The 20,901-nt window shown below is 42.2% G+C and overlaps 1 protein-coding gene across 1 annotated transcript in view; it reads left to right on the top strand.

The window, feature by feature from the left end:
* Positions 1-20,901, top strand: part of SLC44A3 (solute carrier family 44 member 3) — a 43,090-nt gene that overhangs the window by 17,585 nt on the left and 4,604 nt on the right. Inside the window, exons 9-12 of the mRNA XM_009290456.2 lie at positions 477-642; positions 6,955-7,111; positions 10,206-10,289; positions 20,309-20,446. Of these exons, the coding sequence (XP_009288731.1) occupies positions 477-642; positions 6,955-7,111; positions 10,206-10,289; positions 20,309-20,446 (545 nt within the window). The remainder of the gene's footprint in view (positions 1-476; positions 643-6,954; positions 7,112-10,205; positions 10,290-20,308; positions 20,447-20,901) is intronic.

The following is a 20,901-nucleotide window of genomic DNA, read 5'->3' as shown; positions in this document are numbered from 1 at the left end:
ACGTTATGCGTCCTTAATATTTTTCTGCAGTCTTTCTCTTTCGCTTCTGATAGAAAAAAATCTAAAGCATTTCATAACTATGAGTTTATTTCAAGTTTGAATTAAGAAAATTAAGATTTCATTTACTTCTGAAGCATTTGATTACTCAAATCTTGAGTAATGTTTTCTCAGAAATCTTTACTAATTCCTAGCTGTCCTCTTGACTTTATTGGCAGCTGTGTCTCAATCCCAATTTAAACCCAAGCTTTTCCTTTTTGTAAGATTTTGTTTTTCAAAATTCTATTTGAATTACAAAGTTTTGGCTCTCTGACTTTGTTAGAAGGGATAGAATTAAATAGCACCTGAATTTATTTTTTTATCATTTTATTGAAGAAAAGTTAAGCAAAAGGGTACAGAAGCACTTATATGTACTTTGTTGGGTTTTTTTTTCTTGTCTGGTGTGTTATAATAATACAGCGGTGTAATCCCAACTCCAGGTACTGCACAGACTACTTCAGGAGGACAAGTAGAATACAGAGCTCTGTCTGGAATTTGCTACATGGCATGGTATCATTTCGTTGGCCTTATCTGGACTAGTGAATTCATTCTTGCCTGTCAGCAGATGACGATTGCTGGGGCAGTGGTTACTTGTTACTTCAACAGGTGAGTGCAGAATTGCCCCCATATAGTTTTGGGGATTTTCCAGCATTTACTTTCCATCTTTTTCTAGGCAAAATAGTCTCGGGTAGACTGCAATTTATGGCAATATCGTGGAATCCCATTGAATATAAAATAACGTTGCTTGTTGCAAGATCCCGAGTAAGATTTTGCAATGTGTATGATACTAATGTGACTCACCCCTCCCGCTGGAGTTACCGGGCCAAACTGAGCCTTGATACAAGCCGACAGAGCTCAGTTGACTCCGGTGAAATTGCCATTCGGAAGGCGCAGGCTGCATTTGACCCTTTTCCAGGAGACTGCGTTAGCTCCAAATGGGGATGCAACACGTAGCTCCTGGGTAATTTCATGTATTCATAGGCAGTTTGACCTCTTCCGAAGCGTCCATCCCCGCTCTGGGTTTCCGTTTGTTCTGACTGCATAAATGCCTCGCCTGCTACTCTTTTTTTTCGTTCTGTGCAGATATTTTCAGTTAACTGTAAATGCTTTAACAGCACTGTTAAGAATTTAGAGATGTGTAAACAAACTTTCTTGAATTTTATACTACCCTGAAATGTAAACGTGGAGGAAATGAGGAAAAATCTCTACTTTTCGTGATTTATACCGGTTTTTTTAGACTTGCAGCATTGTAAAATGAAATTAAATTGGTTTCACGCACTGGGGTGGTGTTATCCTGTCATTGTGAGGGAAGATTTAAATCTCACAATACATTGTTGAGTTTTTTGACAATGAAGAGAGTAATATCCTGAAAACCTTTTTCCTCGTAAGTATTTTATGAGCGCTTTCACCCTCATTGTTCTGTTCCTCTGCGCCCAGTGATGAGATTTTCCAATCTCTGAAAAACTCTGGCATTTTAAGGCATTTCAAGGCATTTCTTCATTTTGTATTAGAAGAATATGGTGACAATCTCAATTTGTTGGAAAATTAGCCGTTGAGGAAGGCGGCCTGAGAGCGAGTCGGGGAGCCTGGCAGGAGAGGGACCCTGGAGCACTGGCCACAGCCGCCTGGGACCGTCGGGCTCGGGCGGCTGGGAAGGGAGGCTTTGGGCTTCTCCAAAACCTAGGTAGCAGGTTTCTGTCGATGGTCTCTAGAACGTATCCCTGGATGTTTCAGTTGCTGATAGAAAGGCCTCCTGCTGAAAGGTTTCCAAATGGGCTGTTCCCCTCCGCCCAGCAGAGACAGCAGCACAGGCTCCGCTTGGATTTCCCCGCTCCAGCCAAAGCAGCGAAGCTGGAAGACCTGGTAACAGCCAGTGCCCACCATTGTTTTAAGCGATGTTTTGTCATCCCATCCAAAAAGCCAAGGCAGGGCAGTGGCTAACACGTGTATCAGGAGCCTGTCTCTGCTAGGATTCTCTACGCGGCCGACAGCCATGCCACTGAACTAACTGGTGCTAGTAAAAGAGCAGACAAAACCTAAAATGCTGCTTTTTAAAAGGTTGAGATCTGCAGAGTGACACAGTTTCGCACTGCTATTTTACTTTTGGGTTTTTTTGAGTGGTTAAACATTGGAACAGGCTGCCCAGGGAAGTGGTGGAGTCCCCATCCCTGGAGGTATTTAAAAGACGTGTAGATGAGGCGCTGAGGGACATGGTTTAGTGGGCATGGTGGTGTTGGGTTGATGGTTGGACTCCATGATCTTAGAGGTCTTTTCCAACCTCAATGATTCTATGATTCTATGATTCTACATGCCATGATAAGACCTGAAAAGGGAGGAACTCACATTTCTTATGTCATCTTTTTCCTATTGAAGCTCTAAACACAAGTAACTAGCATGGCTTTGGTTCTGTGCGTAACGGGCTGCTCTTGTCTTCTAAGCAAACTTACGTACCTCAAGCGTTAGCAATTGATTCAGCTTTAGCAGCTGAATGCTGAGGCACTAAGGGTTCATTTAAATTGGCTTGCTTGAGAAAGCACAGGAAAGAAAAGGAGTTTTGCTGACTTACTGGGTAGTGCGCCGCGGTGCATTTTGGTACGATACCCCGTCTAAATCCCCAAGGCAAAGACGCTGTCCATATCTTCTTCACACAGAGCAGGGAAGCACCTGTAGAAACCGCTGCGGTGATGTTTACTGCTCTGTTAGGGCCTTCCGCTTTCCAGCTATTTTTTACTGCTGCAGGAACTGGCCATAGAGTACAGAAGGTCCCAGCGCCCAATTGTATGGAAATCGTTTTGTACATCTACTGTCGAGCCCTCCTCTTGCTTGCCAGGTGACACGTACTGTGTTGAGAGAGTTGCGCTTGGAAGGGGAAATGCAATTTTTCCGCGGCGGTGATCCCTCTTCCTGGCCTTTAGGCCGTCAGCACAGATCTGCAGAGACGCAGAGCAGTGCAGGAATGGGGAGAGGATGGTTAGCTGCAAGAGCAGTCGCACCATCAAGGGCAAGGGTTATCTCAAGCTGTTCCAGCAATTCTGAGCTTGTCTGCTCTGTGTTTTTAATGTATTCCCTGGGGCAGCGTCGTAAAGGCATGTCACAAGAGTTTGTTTTTGATACCTCACAGAGAAGCTTTCTTCTTGGCTTGTAAGTGCTCCGAGGAAATGGCACGGCCTTTCCCTGTGGAAATCTCCTTCCACAGCACATGCGGCAGGGTCCTGCGCGGCCACCAGCCGCAGCGGAGTTGCAAACGGGGAGGGCAGGGCGTCATTTTAGCTGGATTAGCTTTACAGGTGGCATACGTTCGACCTGTAGTACCGCCACTGAAAATGGGTTTTGCCGCCTTTTATTTCAGATGAAACATGAATACATGAAAGATTTTATTAATTTAATAAAATAAATAGAACTTTTTTGCTTAATGATTACTTTTTATGACTTGTGAAAAGGGCTCAGTCTTTTAAAAAACCACCTTTGTTACTATTGCTGTTTTACACGAGGGTTTATTTTCATCTTAGTGCGCTTAGGTGTATTGTGCGTGTTTTACCTTTTCAGTGAGGTGAGGCTTTTCCCCTCCCTGGGATTAAAGGCAGGTGGTATGGTAACTTGGCCCGTGTCACAGGCATCACTGTCCTGTCCATGTTTTGAGCTTATTCAGTAACTCCAGTGCGCGTACGTCACTGCACAGGGTTGAAATTAAGGAAGTATATGGGCATTTGCAGGATTGGGGTTTTCCACCCGACTCTAAGGCGTTCAGCACCACAACTTCTGTTTAGATTCAATGAGAGGTGAAATACATACATCTCCCGGTAAGGCAAACATCCAGGTTTATGGATGTGCACTAAAGTCATTGAGAGATGAACTAGGACCAAATTTTTAAAGGAGTCCTCTTCCCTTTTCAAATACATCTGCAATATTTATGAGCATCCTTTGCCCTACTTGCATACTTGACCTAACCCGTGTAAAAGAGCCATCAGCACGTATGTTGTCAGACCTGTCCCCCGTGGTTTTGAGAGCAGGTAAAAGGGCAGTTGGAAGTACAGTCTGTGTGTTCTCTGTTAGTCTGACAATGTCTCTTTTATTACAAATCTTGTAATTTATTGTATTTGTTTAAAAACTGAGATTCATATTTACATATACGATTCGTTCCTTAACACTTCTGAAGTATTTTACGCTAAATCTCTTTTTAGGCAGTCATTGAAACAGATGAGGCAGGGTTGAAGAAAGCTATAAGCACAGGTCTGAAAAGGACAGGCTTTTAAAGAAATGCTTTTTTTTTTTTTCCCCTTTCAAATGTCTACGTCTTTTGGGTGTGTCAAGATTGCATTTTTTCTTCACACATAAAAAGTGGTTTTAAAATGAAAGCTGAGATGCATGTGTGATCATTTGATTCAAGGAACTCAGTGTTAAGAAAGATACCGAGCGTCACAGAGCTCACCAGAAAATAAAGACAATTGGCAGCACTGAAGAAAGAAAATTATTAAAAGACGATGTGGTATTGAGTACAGGTTCCCAGGATTTTGGGATAGCGGTGTTCTATGTAAATCAAACAATCCCGTAGTAACGTAAAATAGGAATACCAAAGAGGAGAAGCAAGCCGTGGCCCTGCTCAGTCTTGCAATCAGTTCTATCGGGCAGATTCCTGTTTTTCCCCGATACCTCGTGTGCCTGCGGGGGAGCCTGCCTGCCCGGAATTCACTGCACAATACGACCTGCCTGCCCGGAATTCACTGCAACGAACTGCCCACAAAACCTTACACGTATGGCTGACTGTCTGCTTGAGCTAAAGTCATGTCGGGATCGCAGCCGTATAATGTACAAAGCTGGGTGAAAGCTCATCCTTCAGGGTAATGGGGTGGAGGTGGGTGATTGAGCCAGTCTTGAGCTTGTTTAGAGTCACAGGCGTCGCCGGTTGTTGTGTTTAGCTAACCGTTTTCCTGTGCTTCCTACCCTGAGCCAGAATCACAAGGAGAAATCTGTTCTTTTTCTAATCTGTTCGGAAGCAAAGCAAGAAACCTTGTCTGACGCTGTTCTTGTGAGAATTCCTTCGGTAGGAAAAGAAGGTGTGGAAAAGCATCCAAATGCGTAGAAATTTATCTGAACTAAACTTCAAATTTTGACATTCCTGTTCATTAATCAGTCCTGTTAAAAATACCAAAACCCTTCTTCATTTTTCTCTTCAGTAGCAAGTAAATTATTAACACGAGAGTAAACTTTGTCCTTTCCGTATTTCTCACCCTTGATTAACATTTAACTTGCAGAAACTTACTCTTTTCTATTCTGAGCTGTGACTGAGACTGTCATATGTAAGGTAGCGTACGAGGGAAAAGGAAACAATGGTACTATATGGATAGAGTAACTCATCTCTGTTGCGATGTATGTGTTTCTAACGCAGAAACCTGATGACTTAAAAAACCCCCACCTGCCTTATTCAGTATAAAATTCCACTATCCCCCAAGCTGTTCCCCTAGTTGTAAGACCAAAAATAATACATACAGCAACTGCTTTGCTGGAATTTCCTATTTAAAATAATGTGGTATATCCACATATTTAAATACAACTTCTCAGCTGCAAAGTATTTAGTGTTTTGAACGAACTGCAGTGATACCTTCAGGGTTCTTGCAGAACTGTGATACCTGTCTTGGTGTAGTGTGTATGATTTAAATCCTTGCTGAAGTGAGGGTTTAATAAAAATACATTTGTAGAGCTTTTTAGCCCCAGCCAGTCGCTCTCTTATCGCTGCCTTTTTATCTTTTTGTTTTTTGTGTAAACTATTAATTTTTCAAGATAACAGAGGTTTTGAAGGAATCGGTTATGAAAATAGGACATCTTGTTTGTGATATAGGGTCTGATCTTTACTTAACTACTTAGTCAAACTGCTGCCGGTTCTGCTGCCTACGTAAATTTTTCAGGGTTGGGCCAATTGCTTAAGAGCTGCTTTATAGAAGGGCTATTTATGACTATTGAGCAGTGGCGTTTTTTAATCCTCTGAAACTTTTTTCCTGAGGTATTTATAGTGTTAATCTAATCGATTTTTTTTTTTTTACAGCATTTGAAGGGGGGGGGTGGCTTTAAGTTCATTTCCTGGTTTTCAAATAAAAGGTCTTGAGAGCTGTGTCATACTACTCTCTGTAACTGATTGACATTAAACCGACCTTTATAAAGGAACCAAGAAAATGAAACTTGTATTTAGGCCAATTTTTTGTCTTTGCTTTTCAATTTTGGGAAACACATTATTTCTCCAAAACAATACAGGTTAGGGTGCAGTAGAATTACAAGTTTTTTAGGCCAGACTGTAATTCTAAACATAGAGTATGAGATTCCTTTTTTGTGTATTCCATTTTAAAACAAATCCTGTTCAGTGGGAAAAAAAAAAGTATTAATTATCTGAACAAAATTTAAACCAAAATTTGACCAAATTGCAGCAATAAAAGTAGAGAGTAGATCTCGATTTTACACGTGAGAGCTTGTGATATTTTTTCTAGTTTTAATTTTACCACTAAAGCAGAAATAGCGGATTCATCCCTTCAGACTAAAATCTTGCAGAAACAACAGTCAAATAAAAGATTGCGGAGAATAAGAGAAGTGACAGAAACTGGAGAGAGGTGTTCAAGGAACTACTCTCAGCTGTTGTTCACTTCTGGTATTTTCCATTGTAGGTTTTTCCTAGATATTTTTCCATTACTGAATACACCAAAACAGTCATTGCTTAAGAATTAAACTAATCCAATAAAAGTTATAAACTTGGCTGCTTTCCTTTGGACTAAGGTGAACATTCGGATGAAGCCAGTAGGAAAACTGGAGTGTTCAAGTGGGAAAGGAGATACCAGCTTAATTCTTTAAATGTCCAAATACTGAAAAGATACACTGTGTATCTTCTTAAATAAGTTTCTAAAACATTTTAAAATTGTTTGTTTTTCTTTCTAGAAATAAGAATAGCCCACCACCTCACCCAGTCCTGTCTTCCATATCAGTTCTTTTTTGCTATCATCTAGGAACTGCTGTAAAAGGCTCGTTTCTAATCACAATACTGAGAATACCAAGGATTGTTCTCTTGTACCTTTATAATACCCTAAAACAAAAGGTAGGTATATCCTTCTGTAACACTATAAAAATAGTAGTTGAAAGGTGAGATTCATGAAAAAAATGTGAAGAATATGCTTCTTGCTTAAAAATGGATGCTATGATGTGGATTTTATATTTTGTCCCATTTTCTTCATTAAGAAAGCTTTTTCCATGTGCTTCCTTTTTTTCTCTCAGCTCAGACATTTTTAAAAGCAGAAAAAACCAACATTAAAACCCACCTTTATTTAGTGTTTATATATAAAGGTTTTTATGAAGGATGAAGGAAAAAATTGGCAGAATGCGCTATTTAAAATTTTCGCATCATAAATTTTAAAAAAGCCAAGGTAAGTAAGAACATTATTGTCGCATATAAAATATCCTATAGAAAATATTTCATCTGCCTTATAATATGAGTTTATAGAAAGAACGTATGAAATAAGAACTATTCCAGAGATTTGTGTAGGATCCAAACCACATCTTTTAAGATCTATAAAAAATATGGCTGGGCTGTTTTGATCGTTGCTTGCCTTCTTTCTATCTTTCATGCATCTCCGCATCTCTTATCTTCTGCCGCAAACGTACCACTGCAGTTAGTTCTGGCGCTTTGGCAAGGAGATGTCATGTGCTGTCATGACTGCACAGCTCTGATTTTAGAGGAAGATTTAGGCAACATTTTTAAACGTAGGTCTTTTCCTCTAGAGTTTAGCTTGGCCTTGAATCAGGTTATGTATAGTTACGACAGGGTATTTACATTGACCATCCCTGGTACCTATGAGGCGTGTGTGGGGTATAGTTTGCCAATGCTTAAATAAAGGCCCCTTCTAATAAGATACTTGAACGATGTGTAAGTGTCTGGGTTTATGTCGCTTCCATATGAAAGCCTTGGTTATAAAACTTGATCAGTTGGGTCAGCTAAGAACTTTGTTTAAAGATGATAGGTGGGATGAGTTGTGCTGAAAAGAAGATAGAGTATTTTCTGCCTCTAGAGGAAGCAGAATAAGTGGACTTGTTGGTTATGTGCTTTTGTGATCAGAACAGCTGTAGAAGATTTAACTAGCAAAGAAAGATTACTCGTGTCTATGGCGGTGTGCTACAAGCTCCTTTTGGTCCAGTTGTCAAGCGTTCAGCTGAGGACGTGACGTGACCCATAGCTGTAACTGCTCCTAAAGAGGCTATAAAGTGCTCAGCCCAGTCCGCAGAAGGATTCCCCCGCAAAGTAACCTTGCTCCTTCCCATGGGAGAAAGGACAGGCTACGACCCCTTTCCATTGAGGCTCTTTCCATCGAGGTCCAGAATAGTGGTACCAAAGGATGGAGAAGTGATGCTGCATTCTTGTAGAGCTCACCCAGGCTTTGCCACCCCTGCAAAACATGCTGCTGTTTTCTGTGAACAGGAGGAAAAGTCAGGGGTCTGCAAGCTTGCAGGTAAATTCACAGATGTTTTCTGCACAGCAGCCTTCAAGCAGAATCAGAGAGGAGATTGCAGCTGAAGTCTCTTGCTCTAGGTTTTTAATAAACAGTACTTACTGAGATTAATACCGTTTCAGTAAAATCATCTCTCCAGCAATACACGGCAAGATTAAAGTACTTCTCTGCTGTCAGGAGTTTGCATGTACAGTCACCGTTTTAAAGGAATTATTCCTGGAATATTTCCAAGAACTTCTTTGGAAAAAAGTTGGGAGGTTCGTGGTTTCTGCACGAACAATGGTAGTTCTGGGGACCTGAGGTTTTCATATAGTGACTGGAAGATGTCTGCTTTCCAAGACGAAACAAAAACATTCTGACCTCTGGAAAAAGAAGGTTAAAAGACTCAATGTCCTGGTTTCGGCAGGGATAGAGTTAATTTCCTTCCTAGTAGCTGGTACAGTGCTGTGTTTTGGATTTAGGGTGAGAACAATGTTGATAACACACCGATGTTTTAGTTGTTGCTGAGCAGTGCTTACACTAGTCAAGGACTTTTCAGCTCCCCATGCTCTACCGACTGAGAAGGCTGGAGGTGCACAAGAAGCTGGGAGGGGGCACAGCCAGGACAGCTGACCCCAACTGGCCAAAGGGACATTCCATACCATGGGACGTCATGCTCAGTACAGAAACTGGGGAAAGCTGGCGGGGGGGCCGCTGCTCGGGGACTGGCTGGGCATCGGTCGGCGAGTGGTGAGCAATTGTACTGTGCATCACTTGCTTTGTGTATTATTATTATTATTATTTATTGTATTTTATTTCAATTATTAAATTGTTTTTATCTCAACCCATGAGATTTCTCACTTCTATTCCTCCAATTTCTCCCCCATTCCCACTTTTTTTTTGCAGGGGAGTGAGTGAGTGGCTGCGTGGTGCTCAGTTGCTGACTGAGGTTAAACCACGACACTCAAGTATCACTGAACTGAATTTCCTTTTGCTGAGAAAAACAGCCAGTTAAATTTGGAAGGCTACCGTGGCTACCAAGATGTCTTTTACTTGTCTTGCTTGGTAAAACCTTTATATGATGAACAGTTCTGAGCTCGTGATGCGAGGGGTGTGTGTGGAACAAACACTGAGCTTTTCTGCTCTGTTTTTAGTATGAAATTAATATAGATCAGTGGTCTATGAATGGTCTGTTCTAATACGTGCTTTTTCCTCCTGTCCTGAAAAATGAATGTATGCTCTGCACACACGCATGTGCATATAAGTCCTTCTGCCCATTCTTTTATTCTTGTTCATTAGGGTACCAGATATTTCACAACTGTGAAGGTTTTTTGATAAACAAGAAAGTTAAAAATCTGTCAGTGCACTCCCTGATCACTGCAAAGTACTGTAAGGGTTACTGACTTGCCTGCCTGTTTTGTTCTCCAAGCAGCTGTTAGCTCACAAAACTGCTTGCAGCACTTATTTTCTTTTCCCAGAGAAGAATCTTCCATCCACAGGAAGAAAAAAAAAATACGCTCAGCTCATCAGTCATTAATACTGAAGGGTCTGAATTAAAAACAGTCCCTGTAATCCAAAAGGAAATATCTGCTGCCTAAGTGGATGCTTTATTAGAAGAGTCAGTCACCTGTAAAGCAAGTTTTTCTAAAATGGCCGCTTTGTTTGAGTCTAATTCCGTGTCCAGTAACCAAACGTTTCATTTTATTGCAGGAGAGTGCATGTGCAAAGTGCCTGTTCAAGTGCTGTTTCTGCTGGTTTTGGTGCCAGGAAAGTTGCTTAAGATACTTCAACCAGGTACACGCTACCATCTCTCGGTCACTCAACCGTCTGCATACCTAGTCTAGAAACCGTGTGTGTGTGTGCTAGCTCCATTTAGCGCGACTAAAGCACCATCCAGCGCACGCAAGCCAAATTTTCCTGCCGGCCGCCTAAACTAAGCAACCAAAGAAGTCTTCAGGTGTAGATGGAACTTGTTGCAAAGAAACAGGGAATTGACGGAACACGCAAGGTGCAAGATTTTAGAAAACTTGTTAGTACAGCTTGAGATAGCCCTTTTGCTATTTCTGAAGGTAAGAAGACAGGTTGAGTGGTGCCAGGCAGACTACTGAAATACAGAAGGTCCGGGTGGAAGGAAGCGATGCAGAAGTAAGAATCGTTAAACTAGATACAGTATTTTCCGTCTGAAAGTCCTGACTAAAGAAACTTGAACTCCTGGCTGATTTCCATTATCAGTATATCTAGGAATATGATCCATGACAAAAAAGCCAGATGATATAATATCCTCTTTCTTTGAAAGACATCTTTGTTTTGTTAGCGGTTTTGTTTCAAAAGTGTTTTTATTGGAAATGGATGATTTCTGACATACAGCAGTTTTTCAGATACTTGACTCCTACTTTTTCCATCCTGAGCCTTTTCTCCAAGTGTTTCCAGCTCTATATACATCATTGTAAATAGTTGATTTTTCTCTTTGTCAGTCCCCTTTTGTTATCTCTGGTGACTGCGGTATTCTTAATGTGAAAGGGAATCAGATGTTCCTGCTGATTCCTAACTCTCTGACTGTTGGGTTCTTTGTTCTCATTGCTGAGGGCAGTACTGAAGTAAACAAGGCAATTCTGATAAAGGGTCTGACTTCTCCTCTGAAGTAGGTGCATAAATTTAAGCTTAATCTTGGACAACTCCGAAGAGAAAGTTTTTCACTTAGCTCAGCCTAGATGAAATACTTGTGCAGTGAAATCTCTGGTTCTAGACGATGAATTTTCCAGACTTACATTTTTTAGGTAGATCTTATGGTCAGTGACTTGGTGAGGAATCTCAGAGCTCGTTTTGACTCCAGGCTTTCCGTTTGTAGTCACCCTTTCCCCTTGGCGTCCTGCCTTTCAGAGAGATATCCAGCATCCTAGCGTTTACTTTCTCCAGCTGTTGTATGCTATGTGTTTGTTAAAAGAAGAATTAATTACTGTAATGTTCTTCCTTTTGTTTCAGAAGGCTGTATTGTAGCTCTTGTTCCCTTAAAAGATTTCCTGTTTCTTAATCTATTGTAGGCAAATTTCTGTTTCTATGAGGGTTGTGGGTTTTAACCTAATGATCATAATACCGTGTTTGCCGTTAGATAACTGCTTGTTTGAACATCTTTTTGGCAAAGATGATGGTGTTCCACGTGCTCCAAATCCAGGGCAATTTGGGCGAGGGTTAGAGGAGAAGAAAAGCAAGAACACGCTGTAAGATTTTAATAGAGATTTTATCTGTATGAAGGGGTAACATTGGTCTCAGATTATTGCATTTCATGGAGTAATTAATGTATCTAATTAGTTTTTTCTTTCTTTCCTATAAAGAATGTATTCAAGCCTATTTCTTCAATTTTGTAAAATCTGCGGCCAAATGTAAAAAAGAAAAAAAAAAAGGGGGGAAAAAAAGACAAGTCTGCAGTTTTAAGCAGCTTAATATATGGCTTGATTAACAGAAGTACTGAACTCTTAAGAGCTCTTCCTGAGATCAGTGAAAGCTGCTGGGTACAGCCTTGAAATTGCACATAGGTGTTGAACGTGGACTTGAGAATAGGACTTGGGAGGGGCTAAAAAATTGCTTGTACCTATGTTTCTGACATTTCGAAAGTATTTCTTAGTTCAGATTTTGATTTTTGTGTGAGTTGAAATTACTGAAATGTGGAACCGCTGTTACAAAAGTTGGTCCAAAGCTCATTTCCTTACTGTATTTTTGCCTTTTATTCTAGTATTACGTTCACTGTAGTAACAAGCATATAATTACCTGAAACTCTAAAAAAAAAACCCCAAAAAGCTTTCCCCATCACTTCTGCACTATTTTCTTCAACCTGTTGTTATATTGCCTAGATGATGTAAATTCTTTCTGCTCCTTCATTCACAAGTTTAATCAGGATTAAACTGAGCCCCTTGTTTTCCCTCTGGGGAACTTGCAGATGAGAAACAGGTGCTGGAGGAAGTAACACTGGCGATGGGGTGCCAGCTTCTTTCTTCCCATGCAGTTTTCGGGCCGAGGTGCCGTCTTTCAGGTGGGGTTTAACACCGGCTTTGGTAGCTGCGTGCGTCCCTGAAGCGACTTGTTCTCTGCAGGCTCAGCTAAGTTTTCTCCGGCTCTCCTGGAACTTAACGGAAAGAGGGCCAGAAAGGTACCCTGTCACCTTCCCACGGCGACAGAGTGCGGCGCTAGATGCTGACGGTTGCCATATTTCCAGTGGCGGGTGTTGGAGGAGGGGTAACGTAAACCCAGCATCCTGTGCAGATTGCGATGTGGATAATTGCGTTCTGCCTTCCTAAATTTCTCTTTGGATTTGCAACTGGATCCTGTGCTAAACTGTGGTGTAGCGTTGCTATGTGCTGTTAAACAGTTCACTCCTTAAGCTGTTCCATTTCGGTCATGGGCAAAGTGATTCATGTGTGTGTATAATCCATTAGTAACAATTGTAAAGCACTCTGGGTTCTATCTGGATGAAAAGCGCTTTGTGAATATAAAGTCATTATCCCTACTTGACAGTTCTGTTTGCCAACACTTGTCAGAATTACCACAGATTTTTCATCTTCTGGCTCTGATGGTTTCAGTATGTTCCAGATAAACATATCCAATCATCTCAAGTAAAATCCGGGAGATTGAAATTTCTCTTCCGTAAAAAGAATATACTGGGGGTTTTTATTGTGGTTTGGGAGCTACAAGGTCTGTCTGTCTCCTGCTTTCTTAAATTGTAGTGGCAGTCTTAACTTTTGATACATCAAAGCACTGGCTTTTTTTTTTTTTCTTTTCCTTTACAGCCTTGTTGCAGTGACTTTTTTTTTTTTAAACAATATATCTATTTCAGGATAGTTTTGCTTTTCTGTGTCTGCTTTGGGTTCATCTGCAGCCAGTTGGCAAGCAACCGCTCCAAAGTGCAGCACACGGATTTCTGAAGGAGCTGCCGAGCAGTATGTGGTTTCTCTTATTTTCATCAGCGCAGCTACTTGCAGCGTAGCCTTCCGGGCCCTGTGGTAGCCGTTACTGAAGTCGGCAGTGCGTTAGCCTGCATTTGCTGGTACGGAGACCCTTCACTGACGCTGAAAGCCAGCGACTGCCTAGCGTAAAAAAAAAAAACCCAGAAGCAAGTCTAATGGTCGTATATCCATGGCCGTTGGTTGTCTCTTAAACTTTGGATGGAAATCTGTCAGGAGGTTACGGTTAAATGCCTTGTGGAGGAGTGACCTAGATAAAACCAAAATTCATGCATGCTAATGTAAGTACGGTTCTCCTCTGCGCTGCCAAACACATTGTGCCTCATCCCATCAAGTATTTCTTTTTCCTCCCCCCAAAAATACTGTATTTTAATGTTACTGGCAAAATTGCTTCTAGACGTTAAGCTAAATTTTCAATCGCCTTGAAAATACAGTTGGCTAAAATATTCACCTTCAGTGAAATCGTATTTTAAATGTGTGTTTTCCCTCTAGAGGCTTTATGTATGCAATAAGAGGAAATAAAATTCCTTAGGTCTTTGCTTGCTCTGTAGGGTGAACCATGTAGGGGATAGAGATGAACAAGGCTGACTAATTCGTGCTTTGAGACCTTTCTCCCCTCCCCTATCCCATTAAAAAAAAAAAAAAACAAAAGAGAGAGAGAGGGAAAGAAAATAAAAGGCAATGAAGCAAGTGACTGATAATTCCCTGCTTTCAAGCAGAGCAATTTATGAACAACTGTCTGGAAATGTTCAGTTTGATTTTATTTCAGAAATCCCAGATGAGAACATTGTCGCACTAACTGCAGAAGCCACTGTAAGCAGCTCCAGTAATGACGTAATCATGATGCAATGGGCACTTAAAGCAGGATCCCTGTGGTCCAGCCCCTGTGGTTGAAATGGAGCCCAGGTGTAGCAGTGCGATGCTGCGGGAAAGGACACCCAACTACCCTCCGAGGAGAAAGTTGCGTGGGTCCCACCCGCTGGATGACAGCCATGGAGGGAGTAGATGACACACAGAGTAGGAAGCAAGGAAAGCTGAAGGACAAGATTTTTCTCCAGGAAGTCCAGACTGCCGATATACGGTGGGATGGAAATAAAGGGAAGTTGTGCTGCTTGGACTGCTTGGGAAAATTCGGGAGACTACTGAAGGGCTTCTTGCAGATGATAATTAGCCTAAGAATCAAAAATAACCATTTCTGTATTAGCTGTGTGCTTATCGGTTGGAAGTAGGGGCGGAGAATATTCTCCGTGTGTTTGTCAACCACAGGACAACAGCTTTTAGTTAACAAGGCTGCAGAAAGGGCAGATTCGGTCCTGGAAGGTATGAGGTGAAATGCTTGCACCAGAAAGAGGGGGATAAATGCCATTGTACAAGTTGCTGGTTAGGTGATCAGGCTTATCTCACGGGGGGGGACTGGGGTATCCTGGTGTGCCTGCTTTGACAAATGAAGAGTAAGAGCAAGCCCGTTAGCCGTCCATGAGTATATCAAGAAGAGAAACAGCAGGGAGGGATAAGAGCCAAGACAAGATCAGCAGAAGAATGAGTGGATGTAAACTGTTCATGAGTAAATGTTGGCTGGAAGTTGGAAGAAGGCTCCTAAGGACCAGAGGGACAACTGCCTGGAATAGCTCCAAACGTAAGGGCTGGGAGAGGGAAAAGCCCTAAGTAGTTTAAAAAGGGAGCTTTCCACTTAAGAGAAGAAATCGTATAATGTGCTAATCTGGAATAGCCAGGGACTGGCGCGGCTGAAAGTCCCTTCCAGTCTTACATGTCCTCATCTCTTCAGAGGGGCCTCACAGGCCCACGTCGCTCTAATTTCCCACTGCTATCTGAGAGGCATGATGCAGCTTTCTCACCGGGTCACTACCTGCTGTACAGCAGCCGCAGAAATGCCGTTGCCTCTTGCTACCGCTGGATTTTGTTTTCTGAGGGGATTCCACCGGCAGCTGTGACACTCGCAAGCTAAGACACTTCAAAGTCCAGCCCGCGCTGCGCAGCGTTGCGCTGGGTATAGCTGAGCAGGGCAGCCCCCAAGAGAGTTGGCAGCAACAAGATCAGATCAGGCTGAAAATACCAGCAGAGCAGAAAAAGCTGAAGCGGGATGTGAGACCAGCATGTCTCCTGCTTCTTTTTTGAGAAGATTCTGTTGCTATGGCAATCCTCCCTTCCCCAAGCTCGTTTTATTAAAGCAAGTCCTAGAATGGAGGACTGAATTCAGCTGTTACACAAAGTCGCAATTATTCTCAACAATTGGGGAACTTATGGCCTGGATCTGAGCCACAGCGCCTTTCTCATGAAACTAGCAGGTCAATTTTTCCAAGACCCTTGACATTCTGTGTTGTGAGGCACAGAAGGATGTATTCTTTAAATAGGTTTTTTTGCATACTGTGGTATTTGGAAATATGTAAACTTTCACATTCCTTATTTATTCATCCTGACACTGAGAAGCTAGTGTCTCGTTCCCAGGCTCCGAGCCGGAGGAGGCTTGTGGTCTTCACAAAGGTGGTGATACAGTACCAAGTTGCTGGTGCAAGGATAAAGACTGTTCCTGACCCGCTATCCCCCACGCTTTCTGGTCAATGGTATGCTATCCGTGCCGTTATTACTTGCTTGTCACCACAGCAGAGGCTACCACTGTAAAACATCAATTCGTTAAGCAAAGATAAATACCGTAATAGCTGTATTGGCCCAGACTGAGTCTCCACCTCGCTCAGTATCCCGTCGCCAACAGTGTCTGGGAGTGAATGCTGAGGTAGAAGGAGCGTGTATTTCCCTGTCCCCGTGCTGTTTCTGAATCTGTTTTCAGCCTCGGGACTTCCTGAGCTGAGTCTGTTTTCTGTGTGTTTAATAACTCTCAGTGGATTCCTTTTCCCTGAACTTTCCCAGTCTCCCTTGAGCTCACGTGAACTTTTAGCAGCTAAAGCATCCTTTGTCCGGCAGTTCACAGCTTACAGACTTGCAGTGAGAAGAAATACCATCTGTTTTCAAATTTGGCTCCTACTACTTCGTATGGCCCTCCCCCTGCCCAGTCTTTGTTCTGGAAGAAACGGCGAGGCATCTAACCCTACCTACCCTCTCCGCGTTTCTCATGATTCCGTAGCCCTCTTACTGCATCCTCCTTCAGTCATCTCTTTTCCAGACAGAGCAGCCTGGTGTACTCAGTTGTTCCCCAGACAGAAGACATTCCATACCTTTTGGATCATTCCTGCTGCCCTCCTCTCAAACATTTCCAAGTCCGCTAAAGCTTTTGTGCATGGAAAAGAGAATACACTCTGTAGAAAAACACATTTAAATAACCTGTTTCTAAATGAGAGCAGGTTCTTAACTGACCGTGGTCTGCCATCTTAGCCTTCGCATCTGTCTTTTCTTGGAAAGGGATTGGCTTGTCGCACATACCCCGCAACTGGAAAATTAATGGGATATCTAAGCTTCTGAGTCCAAAGTCCAAAATGATTTGCAAATATTGGTAATAGCTTGCGTGTGTTAGGTGTTCGTTGGTGGGTAAGGCTGAGAAGTCATTTGAGCTCATTTCGGTGCAACTCTTGAGTTTCATGGAAACATACATTTGCTTAAATGTTAGACATGTATTTTGTTAGTGAGAACGCGTAGATTTCTGCGTGGCTGGATGGGATCAGGGTACGGGGTCCGTATGGGAAACTTGAGAGTTGTGAGGAGAGCGTACGGAGCCACAGCCTAGGCTGAACAAGAAACCCTCCAAATACTTATTTTTTTTCCTCAGAAACGTATTTCTTGCCGAAAGGTAGAGACCACTTGGCTAAGTCTTCACCTTGGACTAATAACATTCTTGCTGCACCTATGTCAATGATGAGTTTTGTAGCCTTCAACAGTTCATTCATTTTTGTGTCTCTCTTATTCCTTCTGTAATGTTGGATTATTACCTGGCTGCCTTTCTCGCTTGGATGTTATGACTAGTTGATACTCGCATGATTTGTTGAAGTTGTAATTGTTACAAATGCCATGCTTTATCAGCTGGTTTGTAACATGACAAATCCCTATGCAGGTAGTATTCAGTCTCCAGCATTATTTTCAGTCTTTCCAAGATAACTGTTCTAGTTAATAAATATCAGAAATTCTTTTTGTTGCGCATTCCTCGGATACCAAAGTGGCTAATTCAAGAGTGCAAACAAATGGTTATTTATTTTAAGTTTGGAAACAATGTTTGTCCAAGCGCACATGCGTTTTCAACATTCTTTTTAATTTTTAAAACAGGACCTTTTTTTCGCTATTTATAATGAATACAGAATCTCTGCTTAATTTATTGGCAACATGTATACTGACCTCACCAGATCAGGATCTGCTCCGTGAATGTAGTTCTTAAGGGACAGAAACAAACTTAGAAAACCCTTTCCCACTTTGCGTCTCAATTTCCCCTTTCATGTTGAAGGGAATGATGAAACAGACTTAACTCACGGCGCGTTATAAAGACAGGTCTGTCCACATTTGAAGTATGCGGTGACAGCTACGGACGGGAGACAGAGAGGGAGCTTGACTCAGGGCCATCTACCCTGCGCCTGGGTCCTGGGGAGACGGTAGCCCAGCGAGGCTGGGGCCGGCCTTACCCAACTGCCAGCCCTCCCGCTGCCGCATCCATCCCGGGCTGCCGCCGCCGCCGCGGGCGAGCTCGCAGGCCGTCGGGTTTCCTAACGCGGGACGGCAGCAGGCCGCTTACAAACCTGCCGGGTTGAGTGAGGCGGGTGGGATGAGGATGCAACCGAGAAGGCAAAGGTTATCGTAGCTGGCACCTGACCACCGAGGCAAGGGGTGCACCTCTCTGCCGGTCCTGTTACGGCACTCCCCGGGGAAAGGAACAGCGTCGCTGGGGGTGGAAGTTAGCACAGAAAGCATTTTCTCCTATTTAGGAACGAAGTGAACTTGCCTGTTTAAACAGGTTTTTGTGCAGACACTCTACGTGTTTCTGTAGAGTTCAGTGGAGTCTTTGATTTTTCTTAGAGCAGGCAATAAATCCATGGTCTTTGTTTATACTTTTTCTGTCTATGGATGTATCTGCTACTATGTAAGTAGAATCATAGAATCATTGAGGTTGGAAAAGACCTCTAAGATCATTGAGTCCAACCATCGACCCAACACCACCATGCCCACTAAACCATGTCCCTAAGCGCCTCATCTACACGTCTTTTAAATACCTCCAGGGATGGGGACTCCACCACTTCCCTGGGCAGCCTGGTCCAATGTTTAACCACTCTTTCAGTAAAGAAATTTTTCCTCACGTCCAATCTAAACCTCCCCTGGCACAACTTGAGGCCGTTTCCTCTTGTCCTATCGCTTGTTACTTGGGAGAAGAAGAAGAAGTACAATATTTACAGGATGTCACTGTTTACTGCTACTCTTTTTTTGCTTACTGTCAGAGAAAAAAAAATTCCTTTGTCATATATAAAATAAATAATATCCACAGTAAAGAGACAAAGGATCTTTGACTGCATTTGATGTCTGTCTTTCTCTGTCATATTTTAAGGTAACGTCAATAGAGCTTTGCGACACTACAGTATGTTACAGAAATTGCTATGGAGTAAAACTGGACTCTGCAGAAATAAATTTTCTCTGCCTTCAGACATCTGAAGCTATTTTATTATATATATAAAAATATATGTATTATATATTTTAATATATTTTATATAAGTGAGAAAAAACAAATTTTTGACCAGGAAGAGTTTTGCAGTAGGCCAGTATAGTTCACTTTCAGCAAACCAGGTTGGGTTTTTTTTCACTTCCAGGTGAAGCCTGGAACTACTTCCAGAAAGTAGTCTAAGGACCAAGTCCATGTTGGGGTGTATAAATTCCTTCAGAACAGTAATCCCTTGCACACGGCGGTTCTTACCGACCATACCAGATGTTACTAATGTTTTGTGGCATAATCCACCTTCTAATATTTTGAGTAAAGGGAAACTACTCATGAGACATGCTGGTGAAGTTCAGCACACGTTTCAGGTATCTCGAGCGCTGTTTTTCTTAGCTGATATTTTGGGCACAGTTTCAAAACCGTGTTGAGAAGTTCCATAAATGGGACATATATGTCAAGTTATGCCCAACAAGCGCTGAAATAATCCAATCCGTGAAGGCAAATATTCCGTCCTCCCCACCTGTCTTGGCAAGTTTCCACCAAGAGAAATCTTGTAAAATTCGCAATACCTCAAAAAAGTGTGAGCGCCCCTCCTGTCTGTTGAAATTCTGGGGGTTTTTTTTGTGGCATGACCCTCACTGGTCTAGTCCTGGACCCTTTAGCTGTTCTTTTCCAGTCATTTCCACAATTGGTTTCGTCTCTCATGAAAAGGTTTATTTTATGGCTATAGCCGTAAGCTTGAATTTCAGCAGCATATGAATAGTTTGAAAGGGCCGTGGATAAAAGCTTTTTAATCCTCAACTTTTAGATGACTTGATAACTACGTAACTCGATTGTTCCGCTTACATAGTTTGCCAGCAGTCTTGGAGATAGATTCATAGAAAATAAGTAAGTTTGGATAGCGTGACTCCAGGTAAGTAAGTGTTTTGTAGTAATTGTGTCATATTCATTAACAAAAATTAGGGTAGAGAACTTTGGTGTTTTAAAATATGTTGGATAAAGGTGGGTTCAGAAATTTATTTAGTCACTATTCTAGCATTTGCTAATGGTGGAAGGTATGTAGAAAAAACTGTTTGAAGTTAGAAGCATAGTTATTGTAGTCATTTAAAATAAAATTGCCGCATTATGCAAAATAACTCTTTATATTAATAAAGTCAGTATATCCACATAGGGTTCAAGGCTTCATATTTTGCTGAAGTAAAATCTAGATTATAAGAGTCTTTCCCTTCTCACTGCATTATTATCTTCTCTCATTTCAGCATGCATACACAACTACAGCCATAAATGGGACAAATTTTTGTACGTCAGCAAAGGATGCTGTCTTTATTTTGGCGAAGAATTCTGCTAAACTTGCATCCATTAGCTGTTTTGGAGATTTTATCCTGTTTCTAGGAAAGGTAAGAGTAAGGAAAGTACTGTTCTGTAAGAATGAAGTGGAAAATCAGAGTGTGATTCTCTTTTCTTATACCTAAAGTAAATAATGGTGAATGGACTTAATGGTGAATGGAGTTAACTCCAGTTGGCGGCCGGTCACGAGCAGTGTTCCCCAGGGCTCAGTTTTGGGGCCGGTCTTGTTCAATATCTTTATCAATGATCTGGATGAGGGGATCGAGTGCACCCTCAGTAAGTTTGCAGATGACACCAAGTTGGGCGGGAGCGTTGATCTGCTCGAGGGTAGGAAGGCTCTGCAGAGGGACCTGGACAGGCTGGATCGATGGGCCGAGGCCAACTGTATGAGGTTCAACAAGGCCAAGTGCCGGGTCCTGCACTTCGGCCACAACAACCCCATGCAGCGCTACAGGCTTGGGGAAGAGTGGCTGGAAAGCTGCCTGTCGGAAAAGGACGTGGGGGT

Source organism: Aptenodytes forsteri, unplaced genomic scaffold (genome assembly GCF_000699145.1).
Source record: "Aptenodytes forsteri isolate BGI_AS27 unplaced genomic scaffold, ASM69914v1 Scaffold237, whole genome shotgun sequence".
NCBI classification, from domain to species: domain Eukaryota; kingdom Metazoa; phylum Chordata; class Aves; order Sphenisciformes; family Spheniscidae; genus Aptenodytes; species Aptenodytes forsteri.
Note: the sequence above shows the minus strand (reverse complement) of the source record. Positions and strands in the feature narration are given on the sequence as shown.